This window comes from Pygocentrus nattereri, chromosome 16, assembly GCF_015220715.1.
Source record: "Pygocentrus nattereri isolate fPygNat1 chromosome 16, fPygNat1.pri, whole genome shotgun sequence".
Classification (NCBI taxonomy): Eukaryota; Metazoa; Chordata; class Actinopteri; order Characiformes; family Serrasalmidae; genus Pygocentrus; species Pygocentrus nattereri.
In genome coordinates this window covers 9,690,559-9,712,505 of record NC_051226.1, presented here as the reverse complement: position 1 = coordinate 9,712,505, position 21,947 = coordinate 9,690,559, and the positions used below count along the sequence as shown (strand labels likewise).

The 21,947-nt window shown below is 40.8% G+C and overlaps 1 protein-coding gene across 6 annotated transcripts in view; it reads left to right on the top strand.

Moving 5' to 3' along the window:
• whrna (whirlin a) overlaps positions 1-21,947 on the top strand; it is a 149,737-nt gene that overhangs the window by 53,949 nt on the left and 73,841 nt on the right. For all 6 annotated transcript variants that reach the window (XM_017714633.2, XM_037546225.1, XM_037546222.1 and 3 more), the window contains exons 2-3: positions 6,946-7,164; positions 15,669-15,794. In XM_017714633.2, the coding sequence (XP_017570122.1) occupies positions 6,946-7,164; positions 15,669-15,794 (345 nt within the window). The remainder of the gene's footprint in view (positions 1-6,945; positions 7,165-15,668; positions 15,795-21,947) is intronic.

Sequence of the window (21,947 nt, the reverse complement as noted above, 5' to 3'; positions counted from 1 at the left end):
ATGTAGGATACTGGCCCTTGAATATAAAAAGTAGTCATCAGAATGTGCATCTCTAGAATGTAAACGCTGATGTCACAACTTACCATTTAAAAGTCTGTATATGGGAAGTAAGCAGGTAAAACAAAATGAAAATCATTTAATTTATCTGTATAATCAACCTATAGCACTTTAGCCCCCCCCCCCCATTTAGAAATGATAAGGAGTGTTTCAGCCCAGACTGCTTCTGAATGTGTAAAGAGCAGCAAATAAAAACAGAGTTCATTTATATGAGTCAGTGTTCAAAGCACAATAGCAAAACCAGCCTGTATAATGGAAAAGGATAAGGAGAGGTTGGAAAATGGTCATCTAGGGTGAATTGTGACTGTTTTTGCTGTGTAAATCCACACAGATGTCATCAAATACAAGAAAATTGTAGAATACAATTCAGTTAGGATTTAACTTTAATTGAAAAGCATAATAGCAGGATTTTGGGGAGATGATTATGCGCTGTGTTATTGGCCCTCTCTGTCTCTCCCTTTAGAACAGAAGCACTGTTGAGTGGTCTTGTTACGCGGGGAGGGAGATTTTTCATGTTGACAATCAGACTATGAAGGGCACTGAAGGGTACATAAATGAGATGCCATGGACGGCCTGAATGAAAACAAAGAGTAAGATAGATTGAGGGGTGTGTGAATCATAACTGCATATTTGCATGTCTTGGAGGTTCATCACTGCATTTTTGTCCGTTCTTTTAACACTCCTTTGATGAATATGTCTGCTAAAAGATTTTTAAAAGCACAGCAAATTCACCATGCACAGATGGCCACTAAGGAGCTGAATAAGAGTCACTTATGGCTATGAGCAAGCACACTCTAGACCCTAAAGCAGGTGCAGTGCTCACTGATCTCCCAAAGGCCCTTTACTGGTTTTTTGGACTTTCAGGTCTGCCTCCCACCTTCACTTCCATTCAAAGACATGCAAATGCCTCCCCCCCTTTCTGCCCACTCATTCGCTGTATATTCGCATAATTACATTCATTACGTGCAAGGCAGCTAGCCATACCAAATTGCCTCTTATCATCCTGTAATTGGCTCTTTTTTGTGATGTTAATCCACATGAATGGAATCGGGTTGCATGTTTACGAATGCTTGCTGTTGTTTCCTGTAAGCCCCTGTGCTTGTCAGGTTGTCAAGGCTCCATGTGGACCTACGAACACAAATACTGGCTTCTGCCTCCAGAGCTCCATGTCTTGAGTGTTTTATTGGCCCCTCTGGACAGAGCAGTAAATAAACAGTGAGAGGCCACAGGCCTCTGTGAGAGTGTGCGCGTGTGCACATGCTCCTGTAGCTGCTTCAACACGCTCTGTAAATTTGCAATGAAGAAAACGGTCCACCTACAAATTCTTTCTTTCGTAGCAGCTGTTGCGAGATCGGACAAGCTTTACAGAACGATGGCAAAAAAAGGGCCTAGAGTGTGGTAGAGCCCAACAAAATATCACAACATTTTTTCACATGTAACATTGATTTTGATTTTTCACGTAGTAGATTTCACACATTTTCTCTCCAGTGCTGTCTCTCTGTTTCTCTCTCTGTCTCACACACAAGTCCTCTCTGTCTCATGCTCTCATGCTCTCTCTTTTTCTCATAAAGTTAGCTGCATTTGGAATTTCCTTTGCTGCAGTCTCACAGCCGTGAATGTAAAACTCACCACTAAATTCTGGTGCACTACATGGCAGTAACAGCAGCAACAGTAATGGCATTGTTGACCAATATAACCACCTCACATTAAAAAGCAGAGTACTGATTTCATGCACTGACATTTAAAAAGCCTAATAAAACAGATGCTAAGCAAAATCAGCCAGCATCTGAATATAATAAAAAGTCCTCTGAATGTAGAGTCAAGTTTGTAAACAGTGTGAAATCAAATATAGAAGAATAATGTGCATTTTGTAGAGCGCCAACATACTGTAAATATCACTGCACAGAGGGATCACTGCACGTGACAAGTTTGACATTACAAAATGGTTTAGTGTAAGCTGTCCACTCACGGTCTGTGTCTGTGATGATCTGTTTTTGTTAGTACGCTCAGGATCGGGATTCAGTTGTAGCAGTACCCCTCGCACCTGGTCAGGCCTCAAAATCGCATGTACGGGTCGAGTTTGGGTTTATAGCTGTAGAGATTGTCAGTACTTAAAGAACACTGAACAGCTGCATGTTTCATTACAAAGAAAGCAGAATTAGTCCTGTTTAATTGAATTTGATGCAGTATGTTGAAAAACATTCCTTGCACTCTGGTACTGGTGCTTTTTTGTCTGTTCCAATATCACCATCATAATACATATCAAGCATTGGGAAAATGTCTTGAAATGTCGTGATGTTATATTTTCCTCATATCGTCCATCCTAGCTTATGGCTGATGCCAGAGGGGTATAGTGCCACACAGCACTGGATGGTGGAGCAATGAAATTGGGAGTGATGGGGCTCCATCCAGTGCTTCTAGGATGAGTTGGAGTGGTGTTTGTGATCCAGAACAGAACTAATAATATCATCCAACATCCTACATCAGTAATCACTAATGCTTTTGTGCCAGAAAGCAGTCATATCCTCACTGCAATGTTCTAACATTTGGTGTAAAGCCTTCCCAGAACAGTAGAGGCTGTGACTGCATGAAAATCATTGTATTTCTAATTTTTGATAGTATTTTATGAGATGTGGCAGTATTAAAAACAACATATTGTGATACATGTTGTTTATTGTGAAAAAGTCGAGTGTTGTGGTGGTTTATTTTTGCTACCTGGCCCACCCCATTCGCATGGCTGCAGATTTGTTTGTGTTTCCAAGACGCTTAATTTATATTAGCATCAAAAGCAAAGGTCACTTCTAGAGCACAGCATTTTAGACTGGAATTCAACATTTCCGACAAATCTGAAACCTAAATTCATGCGATTAAATGGGATTTTTTGCCTATATTGTGCAAAATGTGTCTGAAACGGTTCAAAAGAAAGCATTTGTAGGTGGAATGTAGATTGATCAATTAGTTATGAGCAGTTCATAAGCGTTCAGCTTGGGCCTGGAGAACCTGCAGATTGCTATGTTTTCCTCTATCAGACAGCAGAGCCAGTAGCTTTCAGTCCAGTGTCTCTTTCTTCTCATGTAGCTTAACGCTGCTGTTCTTAATGCAGTTTTCCCCAAGCACGCTTCCCCCCATAATGATACACCGTGCACGTTCTTCCCCCACCCTATTGTTCTCCCCATACCGTATTCTGTGCATTTGTTGACACATTCTATCAGGCAATGTCCCAGTCAGCGCTTTAGAGTACAGACGCACATTAAGTTCATTGCTGCCACGCTGCCTTTTATTTATCACCGTTCACTGTAAGGGCACTGAATGTTTCTCTCTCTCTCTCTCTCTCTCTCTCTGTACCGCTCACCTTCAAACACTATATACTGTCCAGCTCTTTTGTTCATTCTAGTCAGACGACCCTTTCATTTGTTTTAGCTTTACATTTTCCAGCTCTATAGAACCATGAAAACAATCTATGTAGCTTGTCATTGCAAAGGCAGCTGTGGAAAAGGAGCAACCTGGTGCTGATGGAGTGTGTTAGATCTGTGCTATGATGCCTTTTTTAGGAATGGTGATTTTCTGCATGGACATTATTTGCTTTTCTTTTATTGTATGATATATGAGAGAGAAAACTGCAGCACTTTCACAACTAAACAGCATCCATTTTTTACACTGACATATTTGTTTGTTTTCTGCATTTGGTGTTTGATCTCAGTTCACTGATTAGATCAACCATGCGAGCATGTGTTAATGACTGATATGAAATGATCTGAGCGTGTAGAACTCTTCTTAATCTCTGTGAGCAGCAAATGTAATAATTAAGAATGTAATAATTTGTTAAAATTGAACACTGGGAATTTGAAACTGAAGTGAGGATACACCACCAAGTCTCTTCAGAGGGCCTATGGTTTTCCATCTTTATGTATGTGTGTGTGTGTGTGTGTGTGTGTGTGTGTGTGTGTGTGTGTGTGTATCCTCGCCTGTCCCTGCCTAAACAGTCTGCCCTACAGGAGTACAAGAAGTACATAATGAAATATCAGTCAGAAATATTAAATCTAAGCATCTGTCCAGTATTGCTCTTTTTTTATATAATTATATTTATGCCAATATCGATATGATTTTGATATTATTATGCATCCCTAAGTTATTCATTTTGTAGGGGGCTGGTGCAGCAGACATTGAAAAATTCTCTTGGAGAATCTGTGTGGTATATAATTTAAGCTGCAGAATTTTTAAGACATACATTTTTTAAAAAATGGAATCAGAAAGCCTGAAACAAAATTAACATCAAACCTCAAATGCATGAAAATCCCTTTAGTGTTATTCACATAGTAATATTACAAAAATATTCAAATAGAAATTCCATTCAGTTTGCACTGGAATTCCACCAATTTTTAAATTTTTTGCATAATTCAGATGTTAAGAAGTAAATAGTCATTCAAAGTGATTTGATAGGAAATGGTTCATTTACTGTTCAAAACCACAAGTGAACCTGTATGTGTCTTCTGATTTAGTAATATATACAATGTTTTGCCTCATAACATCCTAAATTAAGGAAAAATTTTAGATCAGAACCTTCTCAAAACTTATAAATAAATAAACATTTATATATAATTATAAATATTTATAAATAAATAAACACACATATATCATCTCCAAAGTAGTAACTTCACAGGAGAAGCAAAAACACGTTTTACTTTTAATGTAAGTCAATGGAACTGGACTTTTTTCCCCAAGTAATTTTGAGCCATTTCTTTTGGTCCATTCATCATGAAATGTATGCACACTGTAAAGAGCAACATTTTTAAAACATATCAAAAACTGAAAAATGACCAAAATGGAGATATGAGGTTTTGTTCTGACGGCAGTGATATATATTGTGCTGTGTATTCATAAACATTTCATGAAAACAATTTAGAGGCAATAAAAGGCTTCAGACATCATCCCATTTAACATCAAACCACTCTGAATGACTTTATTGACAAATTAAAGAGGTATTTATTGATTTATTACTACATTTACATTATTTACCCTTTGCCTAGCAATAATTAAATATAGTCTAAAAGGACAGGCCTGAAAATGGATATTTAAAAAAAAGAAGAAATAGGGAGAGAAAGAAAGCACTCTTATAAAATAAAAAGAAAAGTAAGCAAGAAAAAACTAGAATCTAGAGCACATAATAGTTACTGGTTAGCACTGATGTTGAGTGGTGCGAGCTGAGCCTGGTGGTCAGAGCACTCCAGTGGAATTGGTAACTTCAGTGTGTGTAACAGCACCATGGTGTGTGTGTGTGTGTGTGTGTGTGTGTGTGTGTGTGTGTGTGTGTGTGTGTGTGTGTGTGTGTGTATTAGTTCGGTCTAGAATCATTTCACACTCTGCTAGAGCGGTAGCATCACGCAGTGAGAGTGCGGACTACATTTGATCTGCAAAGTGATAGCAGCCATTGCAGGCTATCAGAGGCCAATGAGCCGCAGCCTTGAGAAGCTTTCAGTTCATCAGTGTGCCCCTCAATCAGCCAGACTGTGAGGAGACTACATCTGTGAGCAGAGTGTGTATGTGAGTGTGAGTGTGACAGAGAAATTATCTTAAAAACAACATTGGTATTTTGGCCATTTCTAATATTAGAATGCAATAATTCTATTATAGTACAGTTAGCGTCCTCTGTGTATTTCTGCTTGTACCTATGTCACAAGGTTGGGGCTGGGCTGTGATCTGAAAATGTACAGTACTGTGCAGAAGTCAGAATTTGTTTAATCTCCAGTCAAAACAACAATTAAGTCATTCATTTTTCAGCGTAAAGGAAAAATGCAGAAAACATATATTTAACAGAAAATTACACAGAGTTGGTCCTATCTGTGTGGAGTTCTCCCCGTGTCTGTGTGGGTTTCCTACGGGTTCTCCGGTTTCCTCCCACAGTCCAAAGACGTGCAGTTAGGCCAGTTGGACATGCTACATTGCCCCTAGGAGTGAGTGTGTGTGTGTGTGTGTGTGTGTGTGCCTCAACAGTTGCTCTCACTTTAAAAAAAAAAATCTGCAGAAATATTTATCCACATCTTCACACATTCAATGATGTGAAGGCCTGAACTCTGGATTAGTCAGTCAATTGTTCTGGGAGCAAATTTTCATGCTTTCTTGTCTATGTCCTTTTTCATAACGCCTTCTTGGCAGCTACACATCCTTTCAGACTCAAAGTGTCGACTTGTCTTTTCACAGTGGAAGGATGGACAGAAACACCTGTGGATTTTTTTAGATCTGAAGCTTTAAGTACTGTTTATCTGAATGTGACAGTTTTGTTGGTCTATCAGGTCTTGCACACTTGTTTGGAGTCTCATTTCTCTATATCTTTTAATTACTTTTTAAACTTTTTTTTACTCCTGTTTTTTTTTTTTTTTTTTTTTACTTATTTTCCTTTCTGGATGAGTAGGATGGCTTCCTTCCTCCACAGTGGCAGCCAACATGGACCTGTTGCAGGCCATCATGTGTATTTGTTAACTGACATAACAGTAGTGGCAGTTAGTGTTCTCCTCCGAGCATGTTGAGCTGTTTAGTGATGATGTATTTGGTTGAAAAGATATGGTATCTGGTTTCACATGACGCAGAGGAAGCGCATGTATTGTTATTATAAAATTTTGCCATTTCAGTGAAACACACATCACCTACCTGCCAGTCAGAGAATTGGAAAAAGAGACAATATAGTGTCCAATATAATGTCCAGTATATGATAGTTTGCTACTATGAAACACACGTCAGCTGAACACTGCTATTGGGTCTGTACTTGGTGTCAGCAGATACCCTGAATTCAGAAGTCTAGTTCTGATTTAAAAGCCTTCTGAATGAGGAACTGTTTCCTGTCACCTTCCTGCCACATCATGCTGACCTGAGCATTTTCCTTTCTTCTCCCAGGTGCTGAAGGGCAACAAGAAGCTGTCCATGTCTGTGCGTTCTGTTGGGCGTATACCGGGCGGTTATGTCACAAATCATGTGTACACCTGGGTGGACCCTCAGGGCCGCAGCGTGTCTCCTCCTCCAGACCTGATGGAGCACCGTAGTGCCACTCTGCGACGGAGCGACAGCCAGCGCCGCAGCCACATGCAGCTGCTGCAGGAGGGTGACGAGAAGAAGGTGAGGCAACATTTCAGAACAGCATTACTTAAGAGGACTTAAAAGTAAATGAGTTTGATATGCTGTTTAAACATCTCTGATCCCTGGTCCATAGCCAGAGCCAGACAAATACATCAGTAAATATTGGCTGATGCTGATGACCTATGTTTATGTAAAAATGTGTGATAAGTAAGGACTTTTTTGGTAGTGATGGTAGGGCTAATTGATTGAGCCACTTGGGAGTGCTGCAGGATTTATATTAAGATTTCTGTTTATTTGAGTTTAAGAAAGGTGACCATTGAGAACATGACTGTAATATTTTACAGTTCACAGTTGACAAATAACAATCAGTAAGTAAAGCACCATTATAGAAACACTAAAGCTGCAAAACCAGCCTATTTTGAATTCAACTCAGTTACACGTGGCTGCCTGTTTAGCTACAGCAGTTTACTCTGCCCATAAACAGTTACTGCAGACAGTGTGCTCAAGAATTATTGGAGATGAAGATGTCAGGGAAACAATCAAAGACGTTGCTATTTAGGACTGTTGGGAAGCAAATGTATGCTTGCAGCCTTCTAAAGTATTCCCCTCTCTGTAATGAGTGTCTAAAGCTTATTTGTCTCTGAAGGTTTCTGTTGAAATTTTTTTTCTGTACCTTTCAGCCCAGACTGCATTTGAACATGTTGTGCTTCATTTCACTTGTGAAGTGATCTATGGTCAGCCAATTATAATGGATGTCATTTTTCATATTGCAGCCTTAAAAGGCATTCTGGCCTAAAACTTAAGTTTAATCTGTTATTGGTCATGTAATTCTGCAGTGCAGCATTGCGTCCCTCAGCAGTCTCGGTTTGACAAAACTTTCGATTTTATATCATTGTCATGTTTTTGTTCATCAGTGTTCTCTCACTACAATTCCCAGCATGCATTACACAAATATGTCATACAACTGTTGGGAATACCCCGATGTCAACCAATCCTGACTTTTAGCCTAGCCACTATCTAATGCAATACAACCAAGCTAGCTGTAACTCTTGCCTCGGTTGTCAAAAACATTTCTAAAGAAAACAGTTTTTACCCCTTTTAGCCAATGGAAAGGAGCCAAGCTGAGGTAAGGTGTCCAGACAGCCAGTTAGCCACCTTGCTAACTTTAATCTTCAAGAGACATGATCAGAAAGAGGGTTGCCTAGTCTTTAAACTGGAAAATCCTACTCTAGGGATTACTGCAGAACCGCTGTAAGAGGCGAGTAAGCATATTTACAGCAGATGTAGCCATGGTTACATCTTTCATTTTAGCCAGAATGTTCCTTTAAAGCCGCTTAACGTGGACCTCTGGGAGAAACTAGAGGAAAATGTCAAATATGGGCTCTTTAAAGAGGTGGTGTCTATGTAACTATGTACATTTGTTCATTTTAATTTCATTGTTGTTTGTTGTGTAGTTTAGGTTAGTATCTCTTCATCTAGTGATTTGCATTACAGAAGACACCAAAGCTAGACCAAAAAGTAAAGAATTCAAAATTAGGCAGATTCAAACATTGTGATTAGTGTCTGCATTGATTGCAGGCCATTTATTAGTCAGTCCATTGTTTTTAACAGTACATGACAGGCATTCTGTACTCCTCACTCAACTCAGTGTAAACGTTTACTTCTCTATTATTGTGTGATTTTAACCAGGAGCCATTCAAAAGCTTCAGAGATCAAAATGACCAGTATGTAATTATAGTATGTAATTATGTAGATGGGTAGCGCTTGTCTAGTCGAGCTGTAAATGACGAATGAGGTCTGTCTCTTATTTAAAGTAGTCATTACTGTTATCTCTCTATAGCAAGCCTCCACCGTGCCAACCTCTGATGCGTCTCCAGCAGCCAGTTGATCACAGTCTCTCTGACATGAGGGAACCACTGGCCCATTCACTCTGCTTTAGCTCATCCTTTATCCACTGTATGAAAAAGGAATTTCTGGACTGAACTCTATTTGCGATGATCAGCAGTGATGAATGGATGGCACTTCTTTCTAGGCCTAAAATAAATGAAGTTGAGGGAGTGAGCTATCTGTTAGCAACCAGAGCGAGTTAAACTGTCTGTGTTACAATGACAAATATATGTGGTCCTTTTCAGTGTAATGATGTAATGGCATGTCCCCTTGCTCTGTTTTTGTTCCAAACATATCGAGGGGAGGATTACTGAGCTGGGATTATTGTGTTGAGGCTTAAATGTTTGTGAACTAATACAACTCTTGTACCTGCTTCGCAATTACTGAGCCTTCAACAGCCTGGAACAATGCAGGACTGTGTGCAATCACTTTTAATTCTGTTGAAGTGAATTTGACAAGGTACCAGGCTTTTGTGTCCTACACTGATACTGGATCCCCACTGAGAGTGCAATGCAGTCCACTATTAAAGGGGGAGTGGAGGGCACTACTTAGCTTATTTTTTTGCGAAATTACTTTAAAAATATAAACAAAATTGATAGGTAACTGTAATGTAAAGAAATAATGAACTGCTTGTTTTAAGCATCTACAGTTACAGAACAGTTCAGCCAAAAGTGGCCTGAGTGCAGCATGAACATGAGCTCAAAGTGCAGACTTTAACTGCAGAGCTTTAATTTCATAAAAAACAGGGCATCCAAATATTGACGTCCAAATAAGATGAACAGTGTAGGAATTTAAGTCATTTAAATACATTTCCAGACATAGAAGAGAAAAAAGGGAAGGAACTGCTCATGATCCAAAGCAAACCACTTCATCTGTCAAACATGGTGGAGGTAGTGTTGTGGTGTGGGATATATGGATTTATAATCAAGTATTGAACTGAGCCCCTGTTGTTTAATTCAATTCAATTTTATTTACTTTTTTATCTAATTTCAACCCCAGTATACTGTGGTAGACAACTATAATGACAGTCACGTTGTTGACATCCATGTAGGGAATTGACTGCATTTAATGAATCAATGAGTAAAAAGTTGGAAATATTAATGCTTTTGAATTTATATGAGGAGATATAGATTCAGATATTCAGTGTTTCATTGAGGCTCAGTCATTTAGCCTAGCTAGTGCTCACTGTGAGTTGGTGTTGGGCTTCAAAATCATCAAGGAGGAGATTGGAATAATGTAGACCAACATAACTCAGTACCTGAAAAATGTTCCACTTACAAAAGCTATTTTCTTGATACAAAAAGGGCCTCCATGGTGAATCAAAAGAAATGTTCATCTGATTTATGTGAAAACTTGCTTGTGATATTATATCAATGTAGTTAGAATTATGTTATAGTTATAATTATACCCTAAAACCCATCTCACCCTGTTATGCCTCGGCTGCTGCAGTGTATAAACAACATGCTGGTCACTTTCACAGCTTTTGCTTTATATCACCGATTTGTTGACATTTTTTGATTCATGGGGTTATGATGTGTTATACGTTTCTGCATCATTGCACTGGTTTCCACTTTCTTCTAGAATTGTTTTTAAAGACATTCTATTATTTTTCAAGGCTCCAAACATTTGGCACCTTCATATGTTGCAGTTTCTGATAGATTGTGTTCCAAACTGGACCATAAAATCATCAAACCCTTCCTGGAATTCCATGAGTAAAGCTCAGGCAAAGTGATGGAGCAGCTTTCTGTTTTTATGCTCCAAAAATTTGCTTGCACACTAAGGAGTTCTTTGCCTACTCATATCTAGAAGTCACCTTCTATTGACATCTCAAAACTCATTTATTCACTTTAGCCTTCAGTAAGTTTTTGCCTTTTTCTTTCTTTTCTGTTGTTCTTTTATTAGTGCTTGTTCTGTTCGCTTCAATTTGCTTTATTTGTGAAGCACTTTGAGCTTCATTTCGATGTATAAAATGTGGAATACAAACACATTTTATTCTTATTTTATATTCTGTAAACATAGACGCTGCCAGGAAGTGCAGTGAAACCCTCTTCAGGTTTACCAGCACACTAATACATTTCCAAAGAAAACATGCAGTGCTTTCATATTGCAGCTTTAACCTTTAGGTTAGACCAGGACTAAGGATTATTGGAAGCTCCATCCTACCCTATTACCCCCATCACTTTCTTTTCCATTTCATAGCCTCAGTTCCTGTCTCAGCTCGCTATTTATTCATATGTCTTCTAAATCTGACATTTTGCTGTTTATCATCTCACCCTGTTTTGCCTCCATCTCTGTTTGAGTGCCAGAATCTGCTAAATATGATTATAGGGAGAGTTTTATGACTCGCTCATCCAGATGTAAATCTGTCAGGGACTGTAGAGCGCCCACACAGCCCAGTGGAACGTTGATGCGTTAGAGGGCAGGACTAGGGCCTAGTGTAGCTGTCTGGCTCCAGTGGGACTGTGTAGCACGGCAAAAATGCCCAGTTTCCCCTCTGATTTACCGTTCCGTTTGCTCAACTACATGTCTGAGAAAAGCCATTTGTAAGGTAAATCTGACAAATTCCCAGATATGCAACGACAGTTCCAGTAAATGCCGAAAGCACCGCTGGACATTGAAATCCATTAAGCTAATACCTCCTTCCTCAGAAATCCCAAACCACAATTCACAGTGGAGATTTTTTATAAATGTATGGCATTACAAACGATGACACACCACGTAATGCAGTTTGGCTTCTTCCAAACTGACCTTTCAGGGATGGCTAGTGCTAACCTTTAGCAGAGAGCTAGCGGGTGTTAGGCTCACTGCTCAGTTTGCTGGTGCTTGATGGTGAAAGCCATAGGCTTCAGGCAGTGCACTGGACTGCATCGATCCATGAGCCTCAGTTCCAGTGACCCCACATTGACGAGAAGAGGGCAAACATCAGTGACTGGCTCTGAGTGGATGCTTTGGGCTGGAAGTGCTGAGTCTTGTTAACTTTTCTATAGTGGGAATGAAAGAGGTCATTTTTTTTCTTCTCACTGTGCACAGTATATGCGGGCTGTCACCGTTGATTATGTCATTAATCAGGTGTAATCATCACGTATCTCTGAAATGGGACCTGTGCAGGAGAAAGCAAAAGCATACTGAATTTTTGATGTGAGTTAATGTAAACTGGAATGTAGTTTACAGTAGTTTTGTTTTGTTCCAGTTAGTCATTTCATCAACGGCACTGTATCATCACTGTAAACGGCAGTTGATGTGTTCAAATTATGTCAAAAAAGAATACAGAGATAATATGGGCATGAAATGTACAGTATAAAAAAAAATTAGTAAAAAATCTGATGAAAAAATGTCCATCAGACTCAACAGACTTTCCTGCTGTTAGAGAGAGAGAGAGCAATAGGGGATTAAAATATATATTATCATCATGCAAATCAAATTGCTGATCTTTTTTAGGTAGTGTTTAATCAAGTAATTGAGTGCAGTCAAGAAGAGGAGAGGTAGACACAGCCTAACACATTTTATTTATTGCTGAAAAATTTAAAATAATTTTTATACAAACAATCCACACATATTTTCTACAACTAAACATGTCAACTTGTTTCAGCACTATGAATTAGTCAGCTAGAAGCAACATAAACGCAAATGTTACAACTTACTCCAAAGGCAGGGCTCATTGTAGAAGTCCGTCTATTCCTATAATGTCTGGTGAATCGATGCAAAACCTGTTCAGTTCAGTGCAATTCTGTGTTGTTTGAACCACTCAAGCTTTTCAATATGAATACATATAGCTTATGTGCATATTCATTAATATATAATTAGTGGAAAGAGGCTGTGCGAAACACTGCCAGATTTATTTTTGACTATAAACTATAATGGCAAATATCAACTTGGACAATATATTGTATTTGTTTATTAATTTTTTGTTTTATTATGTTTATTTATTCTTTATTATGTTATGATGTCGGCCCACCCTTTGCAGCTATAACAGCTTCAGCTCTTCTGGGAAGGTTTTCCACAAGGTTTAGGAGTGTGTTTATGGGAATTTTTGACCATTCTTCCAGAAGCACATTTGTGAGTTCAGACACTGATGTTGGACGAGAAGGCCTGGCTCAAGTCAAGTTCTTCCATGCCAGATTTGCTCATCCATGACTTTATGGACCTTTCTTTTTGCATTGGTGCACAATCATGTTGGAACTGGAAGGAGCCATCCACAAACTGTTGGGAGCATGAAATTGTCCAAAATCTCTTGGTCTGCTGAAGCATTAAGATTTGCTTTCACTGGAACTAAGGGGCAAGTTTTTAAACACACGTGGCCATGGAAGTGATTGGAACAGCTGAATTCAATGATTTGGATGAGTGACTGAATATTTTGGCTATCTATCTATCCATATATATATATATATAGCCAAAACATTCAGTCCCTCATCCAAATTTATATTAAATATATTGTATATATGTATATATATATATATATATACTTTCATTATATGGCATTATATGGCTTTATTATAGCCACCAAGAGGTGATGAAAATAATATAGACATGAATTCTGTAACATACACAACTCAGTAATCCAAAAATGTCAAAAGTTACGTTTTTGGTGCGAAATAGTCTTGAGGGAGAAATCTAAAGAAACATCTGTCTGAATGTTGTGGAATTTTTTACATTATGTTGCTGTGTAGGTACAGGACGATAACCAAAAGGACTACTACTTAAACTTGTTTAAAACTATATAAAAATTCCATGCTATGGTTTACCCTGCAGTCCAAAAGTCTGAACACATTAAAAAAGTTTTAAAAAATAAAAAGCGGGGATCTTTTCATTTTATCTTGTAAATAAAGTACAGAAAGTTTTAGAATTTTGAAAAACCAAAAAAAAAGTAAAGACATATAAAATGAAGACAAAATATTTAAAATTCTGCAGTCTTTCTGGTCATTACTCAAATTGAAGCAAATTTGTTAGACTGACCATGTCAAAAAGGTCATATTTGTTTTTTCTTATTCCTTCTGTTGAAGATTGTGAGATGACTCCCAGGTGGAGCTGATGCACTATTCAAAGGCTTTTGTCAGTGTAAGTGATCAGAGTCATGCCAGCTCACGTGCACACCGTTGATGAATCTAAGGCAGAACAAATACTAAGAAATTCTGAAATTTGTGTGAATCATATCATTAGTAATGAAATACATTAAATTAGAAAGGAATGCAAAACAGAAGCATTTTCATGAGTGTCCTCTCCTTATTCAGTATACAGTATTTATGGAGACTTTGAATGTTATTACCTTTTTGCTTGAAGCAGCTATAACAGTGATTGTTCCCTCACAATTCACATTCAAAATGTATGTTGTAGGCAAGCCTGGGGTTATTTTTTCACTGAATGCTAAACCAGCTCGCTGACAGAACTGTGCAGCGCAGTGAGGCCACCCTGTTTCAAAACTGCTTTACCATTCTCTTTGCTCAGAAACTGACACTCTAGAAACCAGTTCAGTAATGGCTGTAAAAGCTGAGGTCTCGGCTGCTAGTTGACAGTTTATTTGTGTTTTTCGCTGAATGTTCAGTAAGGGGGTCATTTTGCTTGTTGGTGAGTGGTTTGTTGAATATGACTGAGCATGACCTTCAGCCTTTTATTACTCCACAACCATTTCAAGGCTTTTCATCCAGTTCTATTAGAAAACAACTCAGGTAGTGTTCCCTTGAAGTACACCTTTCACAAGGTTTACCTGAGGATCTGTGTATGCGTGAGACAGAGAAAGATAAACTTGACCATTCAGAAGTTTGGAATCACTGTTTTCTGTATCATAAAATCAGGATTGTTGTAGAACATGTAATGTATGATGGTAGTACGAAGCTGTAATAATATTCAGTAATTAATTGCCAAGACTATTGATCATTACTGTGAGGTTGATGCTGAGCTTCCACCACACAGCATTATGTGATGTGACAGCAACTGAGCATAACATTTTGTTACATTTTAAGTGTTTTTCTTCTTATTATTCAGGTTTTGATGTTTAAAACACATTTAAAGTTGTGTATTTGCATTTTAAAATTCATTAGAGATATTCTATGACTATACAGTGTAAAACATGATAAATATTTTCATTGAAATTGGTCTTCAAAGAGTAAATTACTGGCTACTAAGTTGCATTACTGTCCTGCGATGGACTGGCAACCTGTCCAGGGTGTTTATTGCATTCCGCTCAATGACAACTTAGATAGGCTTCGGCTCCCCCCACGACCCAGAAGGATCAGCAGCTTAGAAAATGTATGTGTGTATGTGAGTTGCATTACTTTTACAGTTGTTATGTAAAAATACATGACATTAAGTTTGACATCTTTACAGTGTACTTTATATTTTAATACACACACACACACACACACACACACACACACACACACACACACACACACACACACACATTCTCTAAACCAAATCCTTCTGGGTCGCAGGGGGTGCTGGAGCCTATATCAGCAGTCATTGGGCGAAAGGCAAGATACACCCTGGACAAGTCGCCAGTCCATCGCAGTCATTCTACATTGTATAAGTTATTATTGAGAAAATTAGCAACAATTAGGTATTAATATGATGAGGGATGAACTTCTGAATGGTAGTGTAGATAAAAACACAGACAGAAAATGATTTTGTACATAACACAAAAGTGTTGTGTTGTGTTGCAGGTGAATCTGGTGCTGGATGATGGACGTTCTCTGGGTTTGATGATCCGGGGCGGGGCTGAGTATGCCCTGGGTATTTACATCACTGGAGTGGACCGAGGCTCTGCAGCCGAGTCTGGAGGACTGAAGGTACAGTTTCCCCCAACACCCCTCTTCCTAAAAACCCTCATTTCGTCTCTTCACCTCTCTTTGTTTTCCCTCTTCCCAAGCTGAGTCCCTTGCTAATGAGCTGTCCATGCTCCACCCACAAAAATGTTCATTCATAGTAACTGTTGCACGGTTGGACAAGCCTTTAAGAGTGTTGGCAAAGATCCCGTTCAGCCTACTGAGAAGTTATCCCTTAAAACAGGTGTTACAGAGTAAGGATGTGCAATGGTTGCCTGAAAATAAACAACGCACTTATGGGTGAAGGGTGGATAGATCAGTTCTCTCAATGCTGGAGTCCACTGCCTCACTGCCCTGATGTTTTTGATGTTTCTGGTGTATCTCAGTTCTATATTTTGCTACAGTCCACTATAAACTTTCATTTCCTCTGCACTGTCACTGGCTCTAGCCCTTTCTCTCAGTCTCCCAAAAAACCCCTCTTCCCCAAAAAAATGCATTTTTTTCCATTTTTTTCTACACAGTTTTTGGATATGGACATCTAGTTTAATACAATTTTGCCTATACACTTGGGACAATTAACATTACATACAAATCTACCTAGATAGTTATGTTCAGATTTGTTTTTCCTCTTTTTGTTTATTACACTTACTAAGTGATGTGCTCAGTATGTGAGTGGTGGTGTATTCATTCATGAGAAATTCTGTGGTCATGTGCACATCATACACAGACAACACAACACAGATAGTACCACTTGTGAGAAATGAGCCAAGCTGTCAGAGCGTCACTCTCACTTTAGCCATGATTCATGTACTCCTTGATCTCATCTTGGAGATTATGCTACACCAGACGTTTCTGTCAGCTTATCACAGAACTCAACCTGACTGCTGTCTCAGTGTCTCTCTGACTGTTTCATTTTCAAATGAAAGAAAGGTCAAATATGGGTATCAGTGAATTTGTAAAGTTTGGAAGCTGAGAATTTGAGGGGTTACTGTCTCCAGACACATGCTTCTTCATACAGCAAGCATCCAGGACTGAATTATCCCCCTAACTCAGGGGTCGGCATGCGTCTCTTCACAGTCCTGTTGAGGCTCCACAGCAGAATTAGATGTTTAGGTAAAAATAAAATGATCTTCCTTTGCAGTAAAATAAATCTCTGCTGATCATTCTAACACAGATTTAACAATAAATGATCTTAAACACGAGTTGTTTGTTGCTGGTTTCCTGATATGTTTCATCCGCAGCAAGAAACTGTCAAACACCAAAAAGTCGCAAAGCTGTAGTCAGCTTCTTGTTTGCCAGCTTCTCATTTAAATTTTCCTGTTCCACCTTAATTGGTACAGTGGTACGTTCTGTCAACGCCTGTACTAACTTTAAGGAGTCTTAGGCTAGCTTATCATTTTTTCTTTGGGACCGCTGCCTCTATGTCTCTCTCTCTCTCTCTGCCACTGTCACCTAGAAGCTTGACTTTATTGATAAAGCTTGGGGCAATACGCCATGCTTTCTGTTTTTATCATAATAGTGGTCCATATGGCATGTAAGACTGAGAACATTTTTGGTGATGAGAGTATCCTTGGTGATGCTAAATTGGCTAGTGGTCTAGTGGTCTAGCTAGCAATGTTAAAAGTTTCTGCTTAGGCTGTCAATCAGATTCATCCCTAAAATCTTTGGTGTTCTGTGCCTCATCGTGGTTTGCCACTGATAGCAACAGGCAGCCATGGAAACGTTGCCAAGGTTTCAACTGTGGGCCATTCTGTGGGCAATATCTGATATTTTTCATATATATATATATATATATATATATATATATATATATATATATATATATAAAAACCCACCATAAAAAACGGGCACAGAATACTGTTGGGCTCACCTCCACCCACAGTGTTGGCTCTGGAACCAAACTCCTTGAAAGGGGTTGGTCCCTCTCCTACTCAGGGGTTGCACAGGGTGAAAGGCACCAGGCGGGAGTGGGAATACTCACGAGTCCCCAGCTGGCAGCCGTGCAGTTGGAATTTGTCCCGGTGGACAAGAGGGTCGCCTCAATGCAAATTAATATCGCAGAGAGGAAAACTCTGTTGTGTGTGCTGATACATCAAACAACAGGTCAGAGTATTCGGCCTTCTTGGAGCGAGTGGGTGGGGTTCTGGAAAGGGTCCCGCCTACAGACTCCATAGTCTTACTGGGGGACTTCAGTGCTCATGTTGGCAATGACTGGGAGACCTGGAGAGGCGTGATTGGGAAGAACGGCTTGCCTGATCTAAACCCGAATGGTGAATTGTTATTGGACTTCTGTGCCAGGCATGGATTGTCCATAACAAACACCAAGTTCGAACACAAGGATGTTCATAAGTGTACATGGTACCAGAGCTCCTTGGGTCAGAGGTCAATGATCGAATTTGTTGTCATTTCATCTGACTCGGGACCGTATGTTCTGGACACTCGGGTAAAGAGAGGTGCTGAGCTGTCAACTGATCACCATCTGGTGGTGAGTTTGATCAGATGGCAAGGAAAACTGATGGTCAGACCCGGTAGGCCGGTAGGGTGTGCTGGGAATGACTGTTGGGGCCCCTGTTCGGAATGATTTCAACTCCAACCTCCAGGAAAGCTTTTCTCATGTTCTGGGGGAGTTAGGGGACATGGAGTCTGAATGGACCCTGTTCAAAACCTCCATTGCGGAAGCTGTCAGGCATAGCTGTGGCCAAAAGCTTGTGGGTGCCTGTCGGGGCAGTAACCCAAGAATCCCCTGATGGACTCTAGTGGTGAGGGAGGCCATCAAGCTGAAAAAAGAGACCTTTAGGGACTGGATGTTCCCAAGAGAGGTACCGACAGGCGAAAAAGGTGACAGCTGCAACGGTGGCAGAAGCAAAATCCAGGGCATGGAAAAAAAGTCGGCTTCAAGGAGGTTCTGGACAACTGTCCAGTGACTCAGGAGTGGTCGGGGTGGCTATGTCCAAGCTGTATTCGGCAATGGTGGAGAAACTCTGACTTCAAATGAGGATATTGTTGGTCGGTGGAAGGAGCACTTTGAAGAGGCCTCTGGCATGTCAAGCTCCATTTCCCTGCTGGAGGTTACTGAGGTAGTTGGCAAGCTCTTCTGTGGCAAGGCACCAGGGGTGGATGAGATTCATCCAGAGATGCTTAAGGCTCTGGATATTGTGGGGCTGTCGTGGCTGACGTGCCTCTGCAATATTGCACGGACCTCAGGAACAGTACCCTTGGACTGGCAGGTGGTGGTCCCCATTTTTAAAAAAGGGGACCGGAGGGTGGGTGCCAACTATCGGGGTATCACACTGCTCAGCCTCCCTGGGAAAGTCTATGCCAAGGGGCTGGAAAGGAGACTCCGACCAATAGTTGAACCTCAGATTGAGGAGGAACAATGCGGATTCCATCCCGGCCATGGAACAATGGACCAGCTTTTCATCCTCTCGCGGATTGTTGAGGGGGCATGGGAGTTTGCCAACCCAGTCTACATGTGTTTTGTGGATTTGGAGAAGGCTTACGACCGGGATCCCCGAGATATCGGGGTTATATATAGGGTTACTACTACGGGCCATTCTATCTCTGTACTCCCAGAGTGAGAGCTGTGTTCGTCTACTCAGCATTAAGTTGGACCCTTTCAGTATAAGCGTTGGGCTCCGGCAGGGTTGTACCCTGTCTCCTGTTTGTGATATTCATGGACAGGGTGTCAAGGCGTAGCCAAGGTCAGGAGGGCATTATGTGTGGAGGCCGGAGGGTGGCGTCTCTGCTGTTTGCAGACGATGTTGTTCTTTTGGCTGAATCACATGGATGCCTCCAGCGCTCACTAGAGCGGTTTGCAGCTGAGTGTGAAGCGGTTGGTATTCCTCCAAATCTGAGTCCATGGTCTTAGCCCGGAAAAGGATGGCATGCCCACTCCAGGTAAGGGGAAAGGACTTGCCCTGGGTGGAGGAGTTTAAGTATTTCGGGGTCTCGTTCATGAGTGATGGGAAGAGGGATCAAGAGATTGGCCGCAGGCTGGGCCAGGCAGCAGCAGTAATGCAGTCACTGTACTGGACGGTAGTGGTGAAGAGGGAGCTGAGCCATAAGGCAAAGCTCGTAGTAGAGCCGCTACTCCTCCGCATCGAGAGGAGCCAGCTGAGGTGGTTCAGGCATCTGATTTGCATGTCCCCTGGATGCATCCCGGTGGGGGTGTACCAGGCACGGTACCCAGCGTTGTCCTAGGATTATATCTCCGATTATATCTCTGATTATATCTCCATGTTGACCTGGGAGCGGCTTGGGGTCCCTGGGAATGAGCTGGAAGAAGTTGCGGGGGACAGGGTCATCTGGGATTCTCTGCTCTCCTAACTGCTACTGCGACCCTATCTGAATTAACCGGTTAACGACAATGATGATGATCTGATGAATCTGATACATACGCATTTATAAACTCTATAAATTAGGACTACATCTATCTGAATAAGCATAGGATTACAAATGCAGTATAAGTTTAAGGTTTTTTGTTGTTTTTGTTTAATTTTTTCCCAAATTTCTTCCTATTTAGTTATTTCCAATTCACCCACTAGTAAGGACTCCCCCAATCGTGATACCACCAGCACTAGGAGGGAGAATGCAAGCACAGGCTTCCTCTGAGACCTGCAAAGCCAGCCACTGCAACTTTTTGAGCTGCCGATAACGCAACGCCAGTGAATGAATGAACACGCTTGGGGGGAAAGCAGCAACTGCAAATTCTGTTATATCAGCTAACAGGTGCCTGTGCTGACTAGCACTGTGCTGAGAGATGGAGGGAAGACGATGGCTGTAGCATCACCATGGATGGAACTGGCGATCTCCTGATGACAGGACCAACACATAGCCGGCTGCACCACTCGGGTGCACTGCAAATACCAGTTTGAAATATCAAATATTGACATCTGGGCGATGTTTATATTTTTTAAGAAATATTGAAAATGATTCCAATATAAGTCCAGTGTCAGTGAGCATCCCTAGACCCAGCACATTATTGGGCAGAACATGGATAGATCTATTCTCTCAATGCTGAAGTTCACATCCTCACTATTGTGACTGTTTCTGATGTGTCTCAGCTAGATATTTCACTACAGTCTCCAAAGAATTCTCATTTCCTCCACACTGTCACTGGCTCCAGCTCTTCCTCTGTCATTCCACCACCATCTCTGCTTTCAGTTTCACTATCTTTCTCACTTGTGGCCCGCTCATCTCTCCTCACTGTTTGATATCATCTTCTGTTGATGCCTGTGTCTGTGTCAGGCTGCTGTGATGAAGGTGCTGTATTTGTGCCGTTAGAGGCTGCTGCTGTACTGTGTGCTGTATATGTGTAGGTGGGGAAGAGGGTGTTTCACACATCCTGCTGGTGTCACAGTCACATCAATCTGCTTAGATATGCCTATTAGCCCCCCACAGACTCAGCAGGCAGCTCCAGATGGGCCCTGGCACTGTGAGGCTTGCCCGGCCTCTGTACCCCCCCCCCCTCCCCCCCGTGACACTGTTCGTCAGGATAAGCTGCTCTTTGGTTTTGTCTGCCACTTCCATCTGTTTTTAATAAATTTCCTCTTGATATTTTTGGTGCTCTTTTGACGTATGTGTCTGCGGATGTGTCAGCCTGCGGTGAGTGTGTGCCTAAGAACGTCTGGCTGTTTCAGCCGCCGTTTCTGTGCGCCACCGCTGAGTAATTTACTCAGACAACCTGCCTTTATTCCATTTTCACACTGCATTGACTCTCTATTTGGTGCTTTGATTTTAGACGAATATCATCATTACACGGGGTCATGGAAATTTCTGGGCTCTTGGAGTCATGTCTGTTTTCCTCGGAGCGTGACGTTTAGATTTATGCAATCAGCAGATCAAAAGAGGTTATGTGTTTTCAGCTGGGCTGAATCTATATAAAGTCCAGAGATGGAGGGGTGTGAGGGAGGAAGATATAGGCATGTGAATGTCTTTTGGCAGCAGGCTTTTGTTGTCAGAAAAAATGAGCAACGCATCACAGCTCACTTGTTCACCAGCCAGATTAAACTGATGGAGTTTTCAAATAACTGCCTTTGTGTTTGGGTCTACACGAGTGCACAAACATGCAGGCATGATCACTCAGTTATATAAGCACATACAGCATGTGTAGACACCATGTAAACAAGACAAATGCATTACATTAGCACTACATGTGCACACATCCAATCAAATACC